The 19,810-nt window shown below is 38.7% G+C and overlaps 2 protein-coding genes across 2 annotated transcripts; both read right to left on the bottom strand.

Annotated features, from left to right (window-relative positions):
- Positions 1-1,360: 1,360 nt before the first annotated feature.
- Positions 1,361-13,712, bottom strand: sh3gl2b (SH3 domain containing GRB2 like 2b, endophilin A1). The gene is made up of 9 exons (XM_055188855.2): positions 13,467-13,712; positions 8,212-8,280; positions 6,704-6,776; positions 6,451-6,594; positions 6,185-6,318; positions 5,764-5,922; positions 4,167-4,270; positions 3,780-3,895; positions 1,361-3,601 (listed from the first exon to the last, which is right to left on the bottom strand). Exons 1-9 carry the CDS (start codon positions 13,509-13,511, stop codon positions 3,405-3,407), a joined length of 1,041 nt encoding a protein of 346 aa, XP_055044830.1. The 5' UTR covers positions 13,512-13,712; the 3' UTR covers positions 1,361-3,404.
- Positions 13,713-14,774: 1,062 nt separating this feature from the next.
- Positions 14,775-18,135, bottom strand: LOC129430410 (zinc finger protein basonuclin-2). Its single transcript, XM_055187572.2, has 5 exons — positions 18,058-18,135; positions 17,925-17,981; positions 17,202-17,304; positions 16,800-17,035; positions 14,775-16,714 (listed from the first exon to the last, which is right to left on the bottom strand). The coding sequence occupies exons 1-5, from the start codon at positions 18,133-18,135 to the stop codon at positions 15,329-15,331; spliced, it is 1,860 nt and encodes a 619-aa protein (XP_055043547.2). The 3' UTR covers positions 14,775-15,328.
- Between the last annotated feature and the right edge of the window lie 1,675 nt (positions 18,136-19,810).

Genomic DNA, 19,810 nt, shown 5'->3' with positions numbered 1-19,810 from the left:
AGATCCAATACTAAATCACGATATTACATCAAATCGAGTACTAACCTTAAATGATTTGATATGTGGCGGCCCTTTATAAATCCAGACTGGCTCTCATCAATTAAGTCATCCAGACCATACTTAAGCCTTTTTGCCATAACAGATCCCAATATTTTATAATCGTTATTTAATATGTGATTGGGTGGTAGTTATCAATTAGAAGAGAATCTTTTTGAGGTTTTGGTATTAAAGTAATGACACCCTCTCTCATTGACAGCGGAAGTCTTCCATTAACAAATGATTCTTCATAGACTGCTAATAAAAATTTAGATAAAGGGTCACAAAAACATTTATATAATTCTGCGGTAAGTCCATCACTCCCTGCCTGGAGATTTATTATTTTTTAATTGATTGATTCCTTCTTTAATTTCTTCTAAATAAAGTTTTTTGGAGCAAATTGAATTAAAATCATTACTAACAGTTTTTACTGAAGGAATAGAATTTAGAATAGTAAAAGGGTCACTATGAATAGTATCATTTTAATATAATTTACTAAAATAGTCTGTTATATGGGATGCAATTAGATTTGTATCTTCTCAAACAACACCATTCATTTTCAATTTTCTAATCTCCATCCTTCTTTTTTCAAGATTGAAAATATATTTACTACTTCTCTAACCACTGCTTTCTCAATCTAATAAAGGCTCCCTTAGCTTTTCCTCATATATTCTATTAAGTTGGTTCTGAAGTTTATTCATGTGGGTCTGTTCTTCAATAGACAAAATGTTTTTCTCTGTTAAATTATTGATTTCAGTAGATCTTACTTAATTAATATACATATATGACACAAGGGAAAAAAACATTTCCAAATATACAAAATCTAGACCATTATAATCTATCCAAGATTTTTTCCAGCATTAAGAGATGTTTTTTATCCTTATTTTTAACATTTGTTTTAAGAGACTTATGAAGAAGATTTTTGATATTATACAAAACATTTATTTATGGAGAGTATTTTTTTGCATTGTTATGCAGGTGAAACTTCCCTCATTGAATCATCAATTTTAAGTGAAAATCAACATCAGAGGAGCCAGAGTTACATTCCAGAAAAAGAATCAAAGTCATGGATTACAACTAACTTATGAAATGTGTCAAAAATCAGGAAATATATTCGTTAGTTTACAGAAAAGTTACAAAAGCAAAATAGATGAGTTTCAGTATCACAGAAAGAACATAAAGGAGATATCTCCTGTTAAACTTATTAAAACATTGCAAGGATAATATTGATGCAAAATCTTAAAATGTATTTGTGTGTGAATGTCATTTACAACATCAGAATTCAATGCAGGTGAATGTAAATAAAAAAAACTATTAGAGATCGTTGTGATGATATTGTGTTTATTTTCATTATTCTCACATCAAGCTATACAGATGTTTGGAATTCAGCACGAGAAAAAGAGCAACCAAAATAAATAAATAAATACATTGACAAACAAAATGATAAACAAACACCATAATAAACAGATTGATAAAGGTGAAGCTGTGTAGTGTGAATAACATCAACGATACATCCACCTTTAAATCGTGCAAAACATTTATAATCCAGTCAAACATTTCAGCTGATGTATCTCTTAAACACACACACATACACATACACACATCAATCACTTCAGGGTTATTTTACTCAGAAAACTGCCAGATTGTTATTGAAATATTTGAGTTTTTATACTGTACATTAAAACACAAACACACACATATAGATCATATACACTAATATAGAGCTGAGATGAGATTTATTGCCCAAACCATCAAAGGGAATCTGTATAATAATACTATCAATATTAATAATACTGCACATTTCTAATAAATAACTTTAAATGTGCCTAATTCTCATGACGGTCAAGTCATATAAAGTCATGGACACACGCCATCTTTTCTTTATACAAAATATAATTTCATCTGAGTTTGGAGTGACACATCTGTGAAAACTTCAGATCATAATGAAGATGATTCAGTTCAGTTTCTATCTGTGTTGAACAAAAATATAAAAGTCTCTCTCACATCTGTTTCAGTGACCGTGCACAAAACAAACCAGTCACAGTAAAGGTCAGAGGTCACGCCGAACGCACTGAAGGTGTTGTATTGAGAACTGTGCTTAAACACCACAACAACAACCACTGACCGCTGCACCTCTGCCTGTTAGATTATATGAAGTGCGCTTACAAACATCACACCAACTAACAACTAAACCTACAACACTAACTAGTTTTAGAGTCGCATAATGTATTATGAGGGCCGTCACTCACACGTTCACATACATCACTAACCACAGCCTCTTTAACACAATCTTGGCAGTATTTCAAAAATATGACTTTATGCTGTTTAAGCTAAAGCGTACACACCAAACGCGAATTCAACGAGTAGATTACATACAAAGACAATGCGAAGATCCGAATAGACGGTGGCGCGATTGGACGAAAAACACGGTATTTGCCTCAAACTAAAAATATTCGCGCAAGTTAATCTAGAGCAAATAATGCGATGCCTCACGTTTGGTGTGTACGCAGCATAAGATTTTATTATAATTTAAATCAATTTTCATAAAAATGAAGTTTGTGGTTTCCAGCTGATCCAGAACTCAGACCGAGCCAAAGGATCTTCACTCTGCCCTACTGAAAAACCAGCATAAGCTGGTTTTAGCTGGTGTCCCAGCCTGGTAGAACCTGGTTTTGCAAGCTGATCTAGCTGTGTTTTGGTCACTTTTTAAGCTGGTCACACTGGAAAATCAGCTGACCCACCGGCTTAAACCAGCTGCCAGCTCATGCTGTGCTTAGCAGGATGTTCACATCATGTACATCTAATATCCTTATTGCATTTTCACATTTTATTAATAAAGACTGCTTAAACAACACTTGGGTTCACCTGCACTGACAACTAAATAAAACAGCCAATCAGAAGAGGTTTTGAGTTGACATACAGCTCTATTTAAAACCATGATACATGATCAACAGAAACCTGCAGACTGAAAGTATTGTTAGATGAACATTGAACTTTATCTTTGATTAAAGTCTTGAAATGAGTTGTGTATGCCAAGTGCTAGTGTAGTTTCTGAATGACTAGTCAGCATTCATGCAGGACCTAGCAATAAATACAAAAGTAATGAGACGCAGGTTAGGTCAGGCAGATGTCCGTGCAGGAGAACACAGATGAAGGCAAAGAAATGAATCACAAGAGAAAACTATACATATAATTAACATTGAAACCATAAGTTGAGGAACAATCACACACACACATGGAGCACTTGGACGGTTTCTTCACTCAGGTGTGACTCTGTAATGTCTATCATCATCATCATCATCCTCAGAGTCACAGGAAGTTAAGCTGTAGCACAGATGCACAATAAAGATGGCCGCTGGGTTATTAGACTAATGTGGCAGAGGCACCAGGATGTCCACATAATTGATGGGGAAGAATCCCGATTGGCCTTGGATCATGCCCTCGTACCAGTTATCGTCAATCTGATTGGTCAGCGTTATGATGTCACCTTCTTTGAAGCCAAGCTCTCCCTCATTCTCTGGATCAAAATCATAGAGCGCACGACAGCACGGCTGATCTAACGGAGCTGAGAGAGAGACAGAGTTTGATCCTGGTCATATTCAAATCATTTATTTCTTCAGAAAGAATAAACACCGTGACTCAGCAGTCTGACATGAGGAATATGAATCATTATTTCAAAAGTTGGTATTGAATATAAAGTGTCTGAAATATTGTTCACAGATGTGTGTGTGTGTGTGTGTTACCTGGTGAGCGTGCGGGTGATTTTAAACCTCCGTTGTAGTTCTCAGTGGGCAGCTGTAGCTCCATACGGGGTTTAGGGATGAACTCCTTGCGTGGTTTATTGGACGTCTCCTTTATCCTGTAACACACATCAATACTTCATGGGTCAGTTTCCCAGTAATCCAGGACTAGTTATATTAAGACATTTATGTATTTTTTACAAACAAACCTTACACAATACAATACTGGTGTTCATCTTGAGAGAACACAATGGCATATGCAAGGCATTTTTAAATGAAGACTATGATAAAGCTTTTCTGGAAAACCGACCCCATGTGTTCAGTGTGTTTAATCTTCATTCATCTAGTGCTGGTAATAATGTAATCTGTATGCGATTATATGAAGTTCACCTCTCTTCCATTTTGCTGGAGAGCTGTTGAAGGATCTCAGCAGCCTGCTGATGATACTCAACCTGAGCTTGAACCAGAGCTGACAGCTGAGTCACCTGCTCGATCTACACAACACACACACAAAATTGTTATTCTCTAAACCAATTATGTGTAAAAATGTCTGAAATGTTTGTATTATCATATAAGCTTTCTAGTCAGTGCAGTATACCGTAGAGAGTTTTCTGTAGACATCATCAGAAAATCGAAATCATCCAGTAATAGAAAATCAAGTTGAGTGCATTGCACTGTGGCACAGAGTATCTCACTTTGTGTGCTCTTCTACTCTGTCTGTCCTGCACACTCCACGTCTGTCCTACGCGCTCCCTGTCTGTCGTGTGCTCCCCCTGTCTGTCCTGTGCGCTCCCCCTGTCTGTCCTGTCCTGCTCGCTCCCCCTGCCTGCCTGCGTGATACCTCTGCCTGTCCTGCTTGCTTCCCCTGTCTGTCCTGCTCGCTCCCCCTGCCTGTCCTGCGTACTACATCTGCCTGTCCTGCTCGCTCCCCCTGCCTGTCCTGCGTGCTACATCTGCCTGTCCTGCTCGCTTCTCCTGTCGGTCCTGCGCACTCCCTTTGTCTGTCCTTGTCGCTCCCCGTCTGTCCTGCACGCTCCCCCTGTCTGTCCCTGCACACTCCCCTCTCTGTCCTGGGCGCTCCCCCTGTCTGTCCTACGCACTCCCCCTGTCTGTCCTGTGCGCTCCCTCTGTCTGTCCTGCTGCACGCTCCCTCTATCTGTCCTGCTGTCAGTCTGTCGTGTGCGCTCCCTGTTTATCCTGCCTGCTCCCTCTGTTTGTCGTGCACGCTCCTTCTGTCTGTCCTGCTGTCAGTCTGTCATGCGCTCCCCCTGTCTGTCCTGCTCGCTTTCTCTGTCTGTCCTGCGGGTTCCCTCTGTCTGTCCTGCACACTCCCCGTCTGTCCTGTGCGCTCCTTTTGTCTGTCCTGGGCACTCCCCCTGTCTGTCCTGGGCGCTCCCCCTGTCTGTGATGCGCGCTCCCCCTGTCTGTCCTGTGCGCTCCCCCTGTCTGTCATGCGCGCTCCCCTTGTCTGTCCTGTGCGATCCCTCTATCTGTCCTGCTGTCAGTCTGTCGTGTGCGCTCTCTGTTTATCCTGCCCGCTCCCCCTGTCTGTCCTGCGCACTCCCCGTCTGTCCTGTGCACTCCTTTTGTCTGTCCTGGGCACTACCCCTGTCTGTCATGCGCACTCCCCCTGTCTGTCCTGGGCGCTCCCCCTGTCTGTCCTACGCACTCCCCCTGTCTGTCCTGTGCGCTCTTCTTGTCTGTCCTGTGCGATCCCTCTATCTGTCCTGCTGTCAGTCTGTCGTGTGCGCTCTCTGTTTATCCTGCCCGCTCCCTCTGTCTGTCATGTGCGCTCCTTTTGTCTGTCCTGCTGTCAGTCTGTCGAGCACTCAACCTGTCTGTCCTGCGTGCTTCCTCTGTCTGCCCTGCGTGTACTCCCTGTCTGTCTGGTAATCTTGAAATTGCTTACACATAATGCATTCCCTAAACAAATTATATGATACAGAGTGAGAGAGAGAGTGAGTGAGAGACAGGAAAGTTATAGTACATCATTCTCCAGTAGGTTAAACATGCTCAGTTCTGCGATCTCTTTCGACTCGTCAAATTTCTCCAGAGCTTGTTTGATCTCATCGTCAGTAACTTTCCCTTGTCGCTTCTTCTTATAATCAAAATCCAAACGTCGACCTTCCATCTTCTTCAGGTGATGCTGAAGAAAAACACAAACACATTTCTTAATGTACACACTGCAGTGTTTACCATACATTGATATGTAAAGTGCTTTGAGTGCTGCAGAAAAGCGCTATATAAATGTAACAAATTATTATTATTATTTTGTATTTATTTGTGCTGGCCCACCACACAATATAAACTGACCAAAACTGATCATCAAAAAACAGATAAACAACAGAAATAATCAAACTAAAATGTAATAACGACTAAATAAGAGTGAGAGTGTGTGTTTGTGTTACCTGTATCTCTTTGAGGTCTTTGTCATGAAGGTTTTGTAGTGGGTCTATAAAGTTCTGTTTGACAGTAATATCTAAAGCATCTTTCACTTCTCCAAGCTCACGCATAGCTTCACCAGCATCTAACAGAGCCAAACCTGAGAATGACAAACAGACAGACAGAAAAAGAGAGAGAGAGAGACAGAGAAAAGAAACCGTGAATGTATTTACAAACAACATGCAGAACAATCACTCATAGAAGATTTTGTATATTTGCATAAAGATTTTACCAAAGCTGGACTCCTCTCCGAGCTCACGGCCAAACCTCTGCATGGCTTCTGCCAGGACCGTCTCAGCCTGAGGATAACCTGGACCCTTCTCCTGACCTCTGATCTTAGACATTGTGTTTATCATAGTCAACTTGGCCCTGGACGCTGCAACACACACACACACACACACACACACACACACACACACACGCATATTAATATATATGTATATATACACACACTTATGTTATTAGATTCTCTCTCTCTCTCTCACCAGGATTGGGCTGCAGGTATTCTGTGGTTTTGGTCATGATGTCCAGCACGGCTCTGCTGGTTGTATCCACTTTCTGCACAAACACACACACACACACGTTAATAATCCTGACTAGAAATCTCATTAATGTTAAAGCAGTGAAGGTAGGGTGACCATACGTGCCATTCTTCCTGGACGCGTCCTGGCCAGGATTTTGGGTTCGTCTTCCAGAAGTCGTATTTGTCAACATCATAGAGGATTATTATTATTATTACAGAAAAGCAACCGTTACATTTAAAGGTAAGAATTAAACTACAATTGTATGTCTTATGTTTTAACTGAATGGCGTATGCGGTCCACAAATACGACTTCTAGAAGACGCACCGAAATCCTGGCCAGGACGCGTCCGGGAAGAATGGCACATATGGTCACCCTAGTGAAGGGACTCATTAATTGGTCGGATTAAATAAATATGTGACTCCTGAACTTTTTTTAACTCTTTCCACACCATTATCAAGTTATCTCGTCATTTAAGAGAAAATGCTTTACAGATAACCAGGGGTTATCTGTTTCATGTTTCACACTGTTCATACTTAACCAGGTGTTAAGAAGAGATAACTCTGGGTATTTATAATCTGACGTTTCACACTGTGCATTCCTAAACCCTGGGCCCGTACCATGAAAATGGTTAAACAAACTCAGGGTTACAGGATTAGTTTCAGGTTGACAAAACCAAGCCAATGTGCAGGCCTTGTTGGTAAAAGCTATTTTCATGGTACCCAAGACCCAGGATTTGCACAAACTAATCCTAAACAAAGCTGGCTAACCAACTAAACCAGCTTCATGGTATAGGCCCCCTGTGTCAGGAATCTGAAACCCTGCTCCTCCACACCTGTCTGTAATTATCAAGCAACCCTGAACACCTTGATGAGCTTCAGCTGGGTTTAATTGGGGTCATAACATTATAACCCCGCTTCATTTTACACTGCATGCGTTTGGCACAGCAATGTGGAGTTAAAACCACAAAAGCAGGGGTTTCATAACCCTGGGTTAATTTTAGGGATAACTTAAAGTGTGAAACAATCCTGAACCTAGGGTTAAAATCAGGGTTTAGAATGAAGATAACCCAGGGTAAAGCACAGTGTGAAAAGCCCTTACGATTACTAAACTTTGCTCAACATTTTTTTCTTTTTGAAGAAACCTACACATATTTGAGAGGTGATAAAAGAGAACAAATAGAGAGAGGATGAAACCCGTTTTTGCTTTAAAGCACAGGGTCTGTTCTTTCATTTAATATATTGTATGTTTATATATTTATAGAAGAACATTTTCTGAAAGGCATTAAACTTTTGTGAAAATCATAGAACATGCTGGCACTGACTTGCAACTGGCAGGTAAAGAGTTAAAGTTATTATTGTCTTTAGTCATAATTCCTAGAATTAAAGGATTGTATATTATAGAATTATAATGAGTGTATATTTAAAACAAACACAAGAATACATAAGACAAGTTTGTGTGTGTAAATGAACCTTCTCCATCTCTTTAAAGTCATCGTCCAGTTTGGTGCCTTCAGCTCCTCCAACCTTCTCACTGACTTTCTGTAGGTGACAAAACACACAGACACACACGCAGACACACAAATACACACACAGAGACACACAAACACACACACACATACGTGATTAATAAGTAGATGTTATTTGAGATCTTCTGTATTGATGATGGTTCATCACACACTACAGATTCATGAGACACGGATGAGACGACTTGAGCAGAGTCCATAAGAGTCTCTGTGATTCACTTAAACTGTATGTGAGGGATAATTATGGGATGTTGAGTTGAGTTTCTGTACTCAAAGACCAGCAGGATTCTTCAGCTATATGTTTTTTTAGCTGATGGACCAGGATCTACAACCATAAAGGCCTAAAGTAGTTGACCAACCTTTTTTAAAATTCTGTCTGCCCATAAACGCCTGCTCGGTTTAACCAACACTGGTAACCAGTGATCATATTATCTCCAGAATATAGCTCATACTAACTGTGATATGATGACCATCTGTTTTAATGTTGAATATCAATTACACACAAAAACCTTCAGATTATCAGTGTGATGCTGTGGGTGTTTATGAAGGATACAGGACGGAGCCAGTTACCATAGCAACAGCCACCAGGATATACACCATCAGTCTGATCTATAACCACTAACTGCCTGCCTCTCTCTCTCTCTTTCTCTGTCTCTCTTTCTCTCATTTATTTTGTCAGTGTAATAAAGTTGTGTAATAGTGTTATATTATCTTGGAGCTTCATGTGTTTAGGTCAAACTTGTGAGGGTCACATTTGTTCATAAATATCTCTCATGGTAAAACATCTCTCAGCCACTTGATTTCCAAATCAAGGAGTTATTATTTCTTATCAAGTGTATAAAGTATATTTAAAAGACAGGACAGGTGAGACACTAGTGAATAGGGCTGCATAACCATTAATCGCAACTAATCATTTGCAGAATAAAGGTTTTTATATACAATCCCCTAAAGGATTATTAGGAACACCATACTAATACTGTGTTTGACCCCCATTGATTCAACAAGGTGCTAAAAGCATTATTTAGAAATGTTGGCCCATATTGACAGGATAGCATCTTGCAGTTGATGGAGATTTGTGGGATGCACATCCAGGGCACGAAGCTCCCGTTCCACCACATCCCAAAGATGCTCTATTGCGTTGAGATCTGGTGTCTGTGGGGGCCATTTTAGTACAGTGAACTCATTGTCATGTTCAAGAAACCAATTAAAAAATGATTCGAGCTTTGTGACATGGTGCATTATCCTGCTAGATGTAGCCATCAGATGATGGGTACATGGTGGTCATAAAGAGATGGACAGGTCAGAAACAATGCTCAGGTAGGCTGTGGCATTTAAACGATGCCCAATTGACACTGAGGGGCCTAAAGTGTGCCAAGAAAACATCCCCCTCACCATTACACCATTGCATTCAAGAGAAATTGAACAGGTGCTCCTAATAATCCTTTAGGTGAGTGTATGTGTGTGTACTGTGTATAATAAATATGTATATATAATTACACACACATGTATATTTTTAAGAAAAAAAAAATATTTACATATTAAGTAAGGAATAATTGATGACGGGGCATAATGCAGACCCAAAGTGGCAATGCAGCACGACGCGAAGTGATGATTACACCGCGCATTATTTTCTAATAATTTAAAGGACTTGAGTCAATTGGTCAAAAGCACATGTTTCATAGTTTTTGTTTGTTTTTTATATTCTCTCATGATTTTACACCATTATTTCCTTCACCGACTCTACATATATAATAGTGGATTATGTCAATCTATTTAATCGGAACATTTGGTCATCTATATTAAATACAGATTAAATATAAAATGTATCGTCTTTCTGGCTGATGTTTGAACAGGATTGTTATTTGCTCAGACACATTAACATGAGTTTAACATGTGATCTACTGATCTGATATCATCATCATCACACCTTCATCACACATCAACAACAACAACACACACACACACACACACACACACACACACACACACACACACACACACACACACACACACACACACACACACATCTAATACATTGTTTATGTTGATGTGTAATGTCAATGTGTGTGTGTGTGTGCGTGTTTGTGTGTGTCACAGAATCATTGTTGTGCATTTTAAAGATTGATTATTCAATGCAACTTCATAAAGAGACTGAATGAGGACACACTGACATTAGTCCCTTTCACACATACAGTCTTTACTGGTAAATAACAGTTAACAGATCATGTGTCAACAAAACCTTTCTGGTAACTCAGTGCTGCCAATATACCAGTAAGAAAGGTTTTAAGATGACTAGTAATTTACATTTATAACACACTGACAGCTTCGGGCCAATCATAATGTTTTAAACAGATGATGTGTTTACCCACGCACTGTTTATGGTCATTTCTCACCACATGTAGCATCCACATATCTTCACCAAACTTGTTTAAAACAGCTTACTATCTATTTGCCAAATGAGTCTAATGTGTAAACATTAATGCTGTTCAGTTCTGTTGGTTTTAACCGATACAATTTGGCTTTGAGCAACTGCGCGACTGTCAGCGTTTGCCACAGAAGTGAAAGCAACTAAATACAGACAGTAGATATGAAGTCATAACCCACAACTGTCCAAAAAATACAACACTGAGCTCGTCATGTGGCAGATCAGAGATAACTTCTGCTTTCTCACCGAGTTAACCAGTATTTTGATACTGATGTGTGAATGAGGTCTTACTGGTAAAAAGACACTGTGTGTGTGTGTGTGACGGGAACACATTTTTGTATTTACTGGTTAAGTCATTCTGGTAAATTCATGGTTATTTACTGAAATTACTGTGTAAAAGAGGCTGTGTGTGTGTGTGTGTGTGTGTGTGTGTGTGTGTGTGTGTGTGTGTGTGTGTTCACACTGCACGTCTGTATTTATGCTTGGCAGTGAGATGATAGTGTAGGTTGTAAAGCAAGAACAACTATTTAAACACCACTAAATTAAAACGACAGACTGTGTCAGAAATAATCTTCCTTCCTGCTACAACGCTGCTAAATTCCAATTCTTCATGATGTGATATCTGAAACATAACACTGAATAATGCTGCTGAAAGATATAGTTCAACAACAACTGATACAAAACACCAACAATTAATAAATGATTTGTTTATTATAATTGATAAAAAGCTTTTTTTGTACAGTTTACTTCTCTCAAACATAAAAAATTCTCTTTCCAGCATCTTACTTAAAGGATTAGTCCATTTTCTTAAAAGAAAAATCCAGATAATTTACTCACCACCATGTCATCCAAAATGTTGATGTCTTTCTTTGTTCAGCCGAGAAGAAATTATGTTTTTTGAGGAAAACAGTGCAGGATTTTTCTCATTTTAATGGACTTTAATAGAGCCCAACACCCAATACCCAACTCAACACTCAACAGTTTTCTCCAACAGAGTTTCAAAGGACTATAAACAATCCCAAACGAGCCACAAGGGTCCCATCCAGCAAAACGATCTTCACTTTTGACAAGAAAAATAACAAATATACACTTCCAAAGCACAACTTCTCGTCTAGATCCGGTCGTGATGCGCTAGCGTGACCCCACGCAATACGTCATCACGTCAAGAGATCACAGAGGACGAACGCAAAACTCCGCCACAGTGTTTACAAGTGTGTTGAAAGAGGACCGTTCCTACGTTGTTCAATGTCAACTGATACTAATTAATGTCTTTGTGTCAGTTTATTGTTTAAAATGGTCCGCAAATGTGCGTTTTATATATGTAACACGTGACCTCCCTACGTCACTGCGCATTTGCGTTAGGTCACGCTGGACCAGATCTAGACGAAAAGTTGTGGTTTAAAAGAGCATATTTTTTATTTTTCTTGGCAAAAATGACAATCGTTTTGCTAGATAAGACCCTTATGCCTCGTTTGGGATCGTTTACAGTCCTTTGAAACTCAAGTATTAATTGTTGATGTCTATTAAAGTCCATTAAAATGAGAAAAATCCTGCACTGTTTTCCTCAAAAAACATAATTTCTTCTCAACTGAACAAAGAAAGACATCAACATTTTGGATGACATGGTGGTGAGTAAATTATCTGGATTTTTCTTTTAAGAAAATTGAATATTCCTTTAACGTCTGCAACATTCAATACAAAATTGTTGAAGAAATAAAGCACAGTTTGTAGTTATTTGTTAACATACATTAAAATGAACTGTTCTGAAAACAGTATGAATGCCTCTATGAAGAAAGATTTCATTCATCTTGATGGTCGTAGTTATTGTGAATACAATGATAATATGATTCAGCTCAATCTACAGTAAAACTATATCTCTAACTACATCGTTTTGTTTCTAAAATCCAATTACACAGCAATGTGTTTTCTCTAAGAAATGGTTTTATATGTTTAAACACACGTCTGACTTTTGTGATACTATCTGTATATGAATACTATCACTAAAATTCCAATGTCATGTAAATATTAAAAGACACTACAGGAGAGTCAGCTGTATAATGATGGCAGAAAGATGTAAACTGTGTTCAGGTTTTTTATTAACGTCACACTTTACATAACTGTACACAACAGATGAAATATATTATATTAATAATATCCACAAAACATTCATTTCAACACTAGTGTCAGCCAATAAACAGTAGGCTGTGACAACATGCCCCACCTCAGGGCATTTATTCCCTGACCAATCACAGTTAATGGCATTTCTTTATAGCTAAAACTTTTTCTGTGTCTATACAAACAATGACTTAAAAAAACAAAACAGTGTCACCCTGATAAATATTCACTGAGTAAAAATGTTGTCCCAGCAGGCATATGAACGACCTTTAATGTTGTGAAATAATATCAGCTGTTTGTCCTTGACATTGACTCAAGGGCTGGGATTATTTTATATTATTTTAGAAAAAAATATGAATTTACTATGAGTCACAGAACTACCGGTCTTGTTCTGCCATACCCCCCCCCCCCCCTCTCTGTTTATCTGCTTATCAGACTTGAGCACTGTATCGGCGCGCGCGGCCGCTTACATAACGCGTGTAAATGTATGAAATCACGTGACGGCGTTTGGTCACCCGCAGGTGTCACACAAGGTCTCACAATTACCGTTAAACAGCCGTTAGCGACAAAAACGGTTTCTGAGGGACTCGCGGTTTGATGTGGTGTTTGGATGGCGCGGGAGCGCGCATCCGCGCGAGTAACAGATGGATTGAGGCTCTTACCTGCGTCGCTTTATGAAACTGCTTCTTCAGTCCCGCCACCGACATTTCGCCCGTGATATTCACCCGTTATTCCTCTTCAAATGACGGTTGTATGGGGATGGGGATTTTAAAGTGCAGTGATATCCGTTATGGTTCGCCGAGGCGTCTGATCTGCTGATGGCGCGCGTGACGTCACACGACCCGCCCTGAGCGCGCGCGAGTGATGAACCCCGCAAGAATCGGTCGGATTGACCCGATGAGGGATTGAAGGATCACACCCGAGCATGCGCAATGAAGTGCTTCATCTGCGAGTGACCCGGATGAGTTCAGCACCACGGACAGCGCGCACACAAACCCAAACATTGCGGTACAAGTCTAAATATTAAACATTTAAATATTACAAATATACATTGTGACCTCATGTTTCCCAATTACAGTTTTGGTACATTTTTAATAGGCAGTCGAGTCATATAAACTTGATAAGATCTGTGAATGTTCTTTATGGAATCATGTTTATTTTTAAGAGTGCAAAATAACCACATGCCAAATTTTTTTAGGTAAGATATTTTTGAGTGACATTTAAGTACAAACAAATAAAAAACCTGCAACATTTCAACAATTTTATTTAGTCATCTTGAGCTTTTCATAACCTCTGAAGAAGTCAAAGCAGATGTTGGTACAGACATGTTTTTTTTTTTTTTACAAATTAACTAAATCCTTCATAACAAACCTCCACATCATCTTCTTCACATACGGCAAAAAATATGTTTTTTTTATATATATATATATTCATAATATACAAAAAATGGCTAAAAATATATTTGCTGAAATATATTTTGGAATATGTTAAAAAATATTTTTTTTTCAAATAAAATAACTGGTTTGAAAAGGTTCAAATTAAATATATTTTTATCTCCAAACATATACTTTTAACATTTTGATTGTATTTAGCATTTATTTAAAATATATTTTGGCCAAAAAAAACATTCCTTGCCAAATGGGTTGTACAATTAGAAATGTATTTGCTTGCCCTTGAAATACATTTTAAATTATAATTATTTTTTACCTTCATATAGAAATATATTTTCAAATTCAAAAATTTTTTAGCCAGATAATTTTTTTTTGCCGTATGAGTTCACATAAAGATGCTGCCCAAACACTTCTTCTATACCTCTTGTACCACCGTAACCAAACGAAAACAAAATGTAAAATCACATACAAGGAAACATACATCTGCAACATTTAAGAAAAGTATAAAATGTTAGATTAACATCACCTATATTTATTACTCTGTCACAGCACATCATGAACTCATGGATCAAGACAAGAATGACAGCAAGTGTGTAGAAAGAGCTGACAGATGAGACAGATGAGCTCATGTTAGAGATTAGTGTATAATAAACATGCACTGTTTATCATATCTTCATAACAATGACACGACAAATATCAGAGATAAGAATTTATCCACAAAACACAACAGCAAAACACAATGCTACACAACATAGAGAGAGAGAGAGTGTCTGAAATAAAAACATAGAGCTCATTCAAGAAGCATATAACTAAATTAACTAGCAAGTTATAGCCTACAGTAGCAATACATTAAACATGAAGTGTGCTGAATAGAGTGCAATAAGATGATGACAAACTCCACCGAATGTCATCTACACAAGAAAAGCATATAACTAACCAAACAAAAAGTCTAACATGCTTCACAGATCTCATATTAACTTTTAGACTTGAAACTTTATTGAAGACGGATTTTCTCAGAGAGAGAGAGAAAGAGGTTTGTATAATGATGACCTCTATAGTCCTAGTTAGGGTCATAGGAGAGACCGATATCTCCTCATGTCCTCCTCCAATCATCATCCACTCTCTGAATCAGTTCATTTCTCATTGTTGCTATGGTAACCGTAGTAATAACTGTCGGGTGTTTTATGAAGGTGTTTATTGTTGTGTTGTTTATGAGAGTTGCTTATGGATGACAGAACCTCACGACTGTTGTAATCATCCTCTGAAATACTGCAGCTGATCTGACTGTTAGTAGTATAATGTGTGTTACTATGGAGACGGTTGACAGATTGTCTTGGCAACAGCGTGACACCATCGGTGTTACGACAGCGTATCATCTGATTTCTTGTGAGTTTTACTTCGCTGGCTTCATCTTCTTCATGAGGACATTCTCTCTTAAACTTCAGCGGCGTGCTGGACTTACGTGGTTTCTTTTTGGGCACGGTAATCATCACGTGATCTAAATCTCTCTCATTGGCTGTACGATCACGTCTAGCCCCTCCTCCTGAGCCGGAATAAGTGTGAGTTTCAAAGATGTTTGAAAACTTGCTTTTTTGATGGTTGGTTGCCATAGCAACACAGGGGCGTGATGGCAACGGTGTCTTGCGGTCAGGTAGTACAGGTGATGGGGTATCTGGGATGGGTTGAGCGACACATATTTTGAATGTGCTGCGGCTGACAGAGCAGGGCCGCGTGGTCAACCGGGGGTTCGGTTGCGGAGACGAGTGCAGTCGCGGGTTTGGGTTTGCGCTGTGTCTGTTTCGGCTGCGCAGTGAGCTGAACATCATGTTGCAGCCCTCGATCGTACAGCGATGTTTGATCTTCAAGTGCACGGCGTTAAAATGGATCTTCAGCGTTCCTTTATCGTAAAACGTCTTTGCGCACGCGCTGCAACTCACACGACCCTTGCTGAAGGATGATCCGTGACGGCGTTCCCGTGCACCTGAGGAAGAGGAGTCTGGGACTGATGAGTCGACCTCCACTAATTTAACTTGAGTATTGACATCACCGACCTGCTGTGTATCATGAAAACTCTTCAGTGGTCTTGTTGAGTGTTTAATGGTTTCTCTGTACAGCTGAACCGGTCCGTCAGATATCTGCACTGAATTTCCTCCTCTGGTTAGGATTTTTGGTTTCTTCTCTCCTTCGGCCTTTGTGCTCATCTCATCTGCGTCACGTCTCGGTTCCAGTCTGAGGTGTTGTAGTTGTTTTACAGGATGATGATGTTCTAGAGGAAGAGATGGACTGATGTAGGGTTGCAGAAACACATCGAGGAGATTTTCAAAGTGATGTCTTTCTGTAAGCGATGTTCTGCTCACACACGTGTCACTGGCACTTTTGATTTCTGAGACTCGCTGCTCTTCAACCATCAGCTGAACGATTGATCTGGTTTCACCAAAACGCAAAAACTGCTGTAAGGTGATGAGCTCGTCCTCAGGACTTATGGTCACCCAGCCATCCAGAACTTTCCCTGTAGAGTCCTAAACAATATAATGATGGAGTATTAAAGATAGAATAAGAAGTCTATAGCAAAGAAATTATGCATTAATGTGTGTGTGTGTTTACCTGTAGCTTGTATCCTCTGATGTAATCTCGTAGTGTCCAACCTAATGTGTGTATGATGTTAAGAACCTGTGTGTGTGTGAGAACACTGAACAAACGATCCAACAGGATCTTCATCCGTACTGGAAGAGCTTGAGTCCCATAGAGGATCAGACTGCTGATGTCAAACACCACATGAATGTGGACAATCTCTACCTGTCCTGAATACACAACGGTCTGACCGCACAACTTACCGACAGCTGAAAACACACACACACAGATAAATACATTCATATATAATGTACAAAATTTATCCACACACCGCAGACAATGACGGTAATATATTACATCTGTCTGCTATAGACATTAGAACTGATGGACGAGGTGGATTATATTGATATTTATCTATAATGGTGTGTTTCATACCGTGTGTGACCCAGCCATGAGAACAGCGATCACATGACCTGATCTGATGTCGTCCAGGCTGAAAACATTCACAACGACAGTCTGACTGTGTACAAGCAATGACCTACACAACATTAAACACACATACGACTTTAAATCAGACACTTTCATACAACGTTCAATTTATTTAAATTTTATTTATTTAGCACTTTTCACAATCGTTAATTGTTTCAAAGCTGCTTTACATGACTAGATGTAGGGGGAAACACAGAATAATTGATAGATAATATAAGAAGCAGAATACAGCGACTAAGAATGAACCGTACAAGCGACCATAGTAATAATGTAACATATACAGTAAAGTGCTTAGTTCTCTCCCGGGGAAGAAAAAACCCTAGAAGAAAAACCCTGCGGGAAAACTCCTAGGAGGAAAACGTTTACTACAAGTGGTACATAAATACATGTTTTAAATACATTTTTAGCACATTTTAGATGTTTTTAAGATTATCTTATACTAAAGAAGAATTTTTGTACATTTAGTACAAAATTAGTGCTGAAAAATAGAGCACTTTAAATACACTATAGAAATGTGCTACTATTTCACCTGGGTAATCTCAGCATTCCCAACACCTGAACTTATTTAGGAAAAGAAGTCCAGTATCTCAGTGAGTGACACTTCAGGTAACAAACGACGATCACAGACATTCTGAAAAATAAATACATTGAAATTGATTGATTAAATACCTCTTTAAGAGAGAAGATCTGTTCATCACATGTCAGATGAGACGACTCGCTGTCTGTCTGTCAAACACAAAAACACCAGTTAGATTCACATCATTCACATCAACATATAAATAAAGGAATGAGATGAGATGACCTCCTGATGGAGCGTGGGTGTCCATTCGCCCATAACCTCAGTTGGGTTCTTCAGCAGAACCTCTGATTGGTCTTTCATGTTGGATCAGATCAGACCATCACGTCTCTGGGTTGAAATCTGAAGTCTTCCAGATGAAGTTCTGATGGGATCTTCAAGCCTGAGTGGATGTACTGGACTCTAATCTCGCTCTACAACATGTCTGACTCCACCCACTTTTAATGAAAACAGTAAAGCAGATACATTTGATTGGACATGAGCTTTCTTTTGTCTTAGATAGAAAGACAGAGAGAGAGAGAGAGAGAGAGAGAGAGAGAGAGAGAGAGAGAGAGAGAGACTTTTATGACTTTATAATCTCTTTATTTATAAACAGTATTAGAAAAACATCAAAATCTAATCAGAACACAGCAGTTAAAAAGAGGAAAAAAGGGAAAGGAAAAACAAGAAAAAATAAATATACACGCCTCTTAAGAAAAAGGATTAAAAACACATATCACTTTAAACATTGTATTGTAAGCAGCCATCAGAGTCAATTTCACAAACAAAATGATTTATACACCATTTGAGATTGAAAGTTCCCAAGTCGTCAACAAGTCTGTAATAGGCATACTCTATGTTGATACGAGATTTCAATAAGAGAGAGAGAGAGAAATAATGGTGAAATTTGAAACTGGTGTAATAGTAAAACATGCGTGTATTAAGATGATAAAGTCACATCATGAAATCATCCAGAGGACGAGGGCTAAAACTGCATGAAACTCATCTGAAATCACTCACAAGTTTCACACGGCAATATGTATTTTCAGTACATATCAGGGCTCCAGACTGCCACCAAAACTTGAGAGTGTGCCATTGAATTTTACATCCAGTGGCACATGTGCGACCAGTAAATTTGACCTTTTTTTTGTGATGTGACACTGAATTTGAAACAGCACATTGTACTTTCTGCATCGTCATTAAAGTTTTTATTAGTAATACAGTGGAAATTAGTAAAAATGTGAATATTTGTTAAGCATGTTGATTTTTGGTGTGTGCCCCTAAATTTTCTGGTTGCGCCCCTAAAATGTTCAGTTGGGGGCCTCTGTGCTCCTAGTGAAAAAAGTTAGTCTGGAGCCCTGTATATATATTAAAAAATTCTTAAATCAAGATGCATTTTCTTAATGAGGAAAACAAATTATGAAATCATGAAATAAGTTGACTTTTTTACCCTATTGGCAGAATATTTAGCTTGTTTTAAGCAGAAATTCACTTAAATTTGATATTTTTATTTTCTTATGTCATTTTGCTCATCTTGATTTAAGAATGTTTAAATATTTGTACTGAAAACAAGACAAAAATACTAAGCAAGAAAATCAGATGTCCAGATTTTCAGTACAGTATTTTTCTTCTTACAGTGTTGTTTTTCTCATTAGTCTGGCATGATTGTGTGTAGGATGTAAAAACATTAAATCTGCAGGTGATGATGATGAGGATTTGTACATTAGTTATGGTTATGTGTCAGTCTTTGTTCTGAATTATCAGCAGTAAGTTGATACTTGAACCTGCATGGTCCATAACCCAACAGATCCTGTGAGAAGATGGTGTTCATGTAAAGATTTACTCTCTGTCTGTAAGTTTCGCACAGTTCTTTATATTTTCTGTTTGGTGTTTTTTGTCTAAACTGTTAAACATTCAGGCTTTACTTCATCTTTCTGATAAACTGAATGAATGTTGCATTGACACGTGTGTTTGTTTGATGAACCCAGCAGTGTTGTCT

Source organism: Misgurnus anguillicaudatus, chromosome 13 (assembly GCF_027580225.2).
Source record: "Misgurnus anguillicaudatus chromosome 13, ASM2758022v2, whole genome shotgun sequence".
In the NCBI taxonomy this organism is placed as follows: domain Eukaryota; kingdom Metazoa; phylum Chordata; class Actinopteri; order Cypriniformes; family Cobitidae; genus Misgurnus; species Misgurnus anguillicaudatus.
This window is presented reverse-complemented; position numbering and strand designations above follow the sequence as displayed.